At 39.5% G+C, this 3,534-nt stretch overlaps 1 protein-coding gene across 1 annotated transcript in view; it reads right to left on the bottom strand.

Annotated features, from left to right (window-relative positions):
• The window catches only part of NUP188 (nucleoporin 188kDa), a 59,527-nt gene that overhangs the window by 29,648 nt on the left and 26,345 nt on the right, over positions 1-3,534 (bottom strand). The window contains exon 13 of the mRNA XM_008579660.1: positions 1,220-1,309. Within this exon, the coding sequence (XP_008577882.1) occupies positions 1,220-1,309 (90 nt within the window). The remainder of the gene's footprint in view (positions 1-1,219; positions 1,310-3,534) is intronic.

Below are 3,534 nucleotides of genomic sequence, written 5' to 3'. Positions count from 1 at the left end.
AGCAACATATGGCTTGTGGCTACTATAATGAACAGTGCAGTTACAGAATAATAGAAAATTTAAAAACTTATCAACCTTTTACAATTTATGGACCTCATTTAGATCTTAATCCAAATAAACATGACAAATTTACAACATTTATGAGACAACTGGAATTGAATCTAACTTGATACCGGGTTTGTTTGTTTGGGTTTTTTTTTGGTGTGATAATGGTTGAAGTACTGAAATATTCATAGATGAAATTAAATGATATCTGGGATTGTCATCAAAATAATCAAGGAGGGAAGAGGAAGAAATGAATTAAGATTAGCCATAAGTTGATAACTGTTGGAAGCTGGTGATGAGATTATGAAGGTTCAATACACAATTTTTGCCTGTACTTTGACATATGTTTAAAATGTTTCATTTAAAAAAAATATTTCAGAAGAATATTGTAGTAGATTGAATTCGGTCCTCCCAAAACTCACTGAAGCTTGAATTGTGTCCCCCAAGTATTATGCATAGAAACTTGGTCCCCATTGTGTCTGTTAAGAGGGCAGGAGATCCTATTATGGTAGTCGAAAGGTGGAGCCTTGAAGAGGGTTTGGACTGTAGGACCAGGCTGTAGTGAATGGATTAAAAATGGTGGTCAAGGGACATGGTTCTGAGGGCTTTAAAAGAGGAGGAGAGTCTGTCTGTCTCTTTCTCTGCTTCCACCATCTTGCAATGTGAGATCCCTGAATCACTATCACCACTACCACATGGACTTTGGACTTCCCAGCCTCAGAAACTGTAAACAATAAATTTCACCTTCTTTATAAATCACCCAGTTTCAAGTATTTTGTTATAAGCAATAAGAACAGAATAATACAAATATTTATTAGCATCCACAGTTGTCTGGGAGAGATGCAATACACAGTAAAAAATGAGGTTACAAAATAGTATATACATTGATTCCATTTGTAGAGAAAAATTAATATATTTTTATGTATATATGTGTGCATAAAATGGAAGAGAACACATTAAAATGTTAACAGAAGTTATCCTACTTGATAATATTACACTTTTTTCTTTTTGTCAGCATTTTCTGGTTTTTCTACAATTAACATGTATCACTTGCATAATATAATAAAAATGAATAGTAAACAAATTAACACATGAGGAAACAATATCAGACCTGATTGGGGTATTTCAGATACCCCTGGGCAGTGTAGATGCCTCATGAAAGCCAGACACTGACCTGCTGATTGCCCAGTGTGTGCAGCTCCAGCGAGGTCAGAACAAAAGAGAGGAGTCCGTAGACACACATGCATGCGGTGCTGGTGGTACACTGGAATGGCAAAGGAGTCGGTGAATCATTCTGAATAACACAACTCTTTCCCAGATTCAGCATAATCCTATCACATTAATGCAGTCCTTGTAAAACAGGAAGGGAATCTGAAGCACCATAATTTTCCTGATTTAGTTACAAGATCAGGAAAAGAAAGGGAAAAAAGAGAAAATGGGAATCACAAATATTACAGCACAGTCAAGAATAAGATCAAAAGGAAATTATTTTCAAAATGATCAAAGTTTGTGTGGGGAAGAAAACCATATCAAGCCTAGGAAAAGGAGAGAGTCTATACGTGCTGATATGAATGATACAGCACCTGAAATACCAGCAGGATAAATGAACCAGTGCCAACAAGTAGGGTTGCTGGCTGCAGTTTCTTTTTTCTTAATAGGTTTATTTTGTTTTATTTATTTATTTTTTGTCTTTTTTGTGACCGGTAAGGGGATCGCAACCCTTGGCTTGGTGTTGCCCGCACCGCGCTCAGCCAGTGAGCGCACCGACCATCCTTATATAGGATCCGAACCCACGGCGGGAGCGTCGCTGAGCTCCCAGCGCTGCACTCTCCCAAGTGCGCCACGGGGCCGGCCCAATAGGCTTTATTTTTTAAAGCAGTTTTAGGTTCACAACAAAAACCCGCGGCGGGAGCGTCGCTGAGCTCCCAGCGCTGCACTCTCCCGAGTGCGCCACGGGGCCGGCCCAATAGGCTTTATTTTTTAAAGCAGTTTTAGGTTCACAACAAAACTGAGAAGGTACAGAGATTTCCCATATACCCTGCCTCCACACATGCACAGCTTCTCACATTATCAACATTCCCCACCAGAGTGCTACAATTGTTACAACTGATGAAACTACACTGACACATCATTATCACCCAAAGCTCACAGTTTACATGAGGGTTCACTATTCATGTTGTACATTCTGTAGGTTTGGACAAGTATAATGACATTTATCCAACATCATAGTATCATACAGAGTAGTTCCATTGCCCTAAAAATTCTCGTCTTATGCCTGCCTATTCATCCCTCCCTCCCAACTAACTCCTACCAACCAACTGCTCTTTTTACTGTCTCCATAGTTTTGCCTTCTCCAGAATGTCATATGGTTGATATCATACAGTATATAGCCTTTTGAGGTTGGCTTCTTTCACTCAGTAAAATGCATTTTATGTTCCTCCCATGTCTTCTCATGGTTTAATAGCTCGTTTATTTTTAATGCTGAATAATATTATATTGCCTAAATGTACCACAGTCTATTATACCTACTGAAAGACCTCTTAGCTGCTTCCAAGTTCTGGCAATTATGAATAAAGCTGATATAAATGTCTGTATAAAGGTTTTTGCGTGGACATAAAAGTTTTCAACTCTTTTGTGTAAATACCAAGGAGCACAACTGCTGAATCTGAGGTTTCATTCTTCCACATCAAAACAAGCTGGCTACAGGCTGGCTGGTTGGCTCAGTTGGTTAGAGCATGGTGTTATAACACCAAGGTCAAGGGTTCAAATTCCCCATACTGGCCAGCCACCAAAAAATACAAAAACAAAAAAATCAAGCTGACTAAACCTCATCAAATTAAGCCTCAGTACAAGACTTAAGAGAACTTTTAATTCATCTTGTTACAGTTGAATTATTAAGTCCCCCCCCAAAAGATTTCTCCAGTCAATATAGCCAAAGCTATCTTCTAGGAGATATACTTTACTAGCANCAAAAGATTTCTCCAGTCAATATAGCCAAAGCTATCTTCTAGGAGATATACTTTACTAGCAAAGAATGAAACTTAATGAGTTCAAACTATACCTACCACTTACTGGCTATTATTGTTGTTTTGGGAAAATTACATTTCACAGAATCTCAATTTCCTAATGTGTAAAACGGGCTTCTGGTCAAGATGACAGAATTGACGGTCCCTAGTGTCACTCTCTACCACAAATCAACCAGTTTACAACTATTAAAAAGCAACAACAGCCAAGCTGGGGCCGCTAGAGCTCATGGGAAGAGGAGGAGAGACCTACAGAGTGCACAAAGGCAGAGAAGCTGCAATGAAAAAAAGAAAAAAACACTCCAACTATTTTGAATCCTAGCTGCTTCCAGGCTGGAGCTGCTGAGTGCACAGAGCAGGAGCTGGCAAGAGCTGCAGTTGTGCCCTTTGGATGTTGATGTTGGAGGTGGCAGGGGAGAAGAGGGCCTTGGTGGCCCCAAGCCAGCAAGACCACTAATAGGGTTCT

The sequence above is a fragment of the Galeopterus variegatus genome, unplaced genomic scaffold, assembly GCF_000696425.1.
Source record: "Galeopterus variegatus unplaced genomic scaffold, G_variegatus-3.0.2 Scaffold80, whole genome shotgun sequence".
In the NCBI taxonomy this organism is placed as follows: Eukaryota; Metazoa; Chordata; class Mammalia; order Dermoptera; family Cynocephalidae; genus Galeopterus; species Galeopterus variegatus.
The sequence above is the reverse complement of the archived record's forward strand: the minus strand, read 5'-3'. Positions and strand labels throughout refer to the sequence as shown.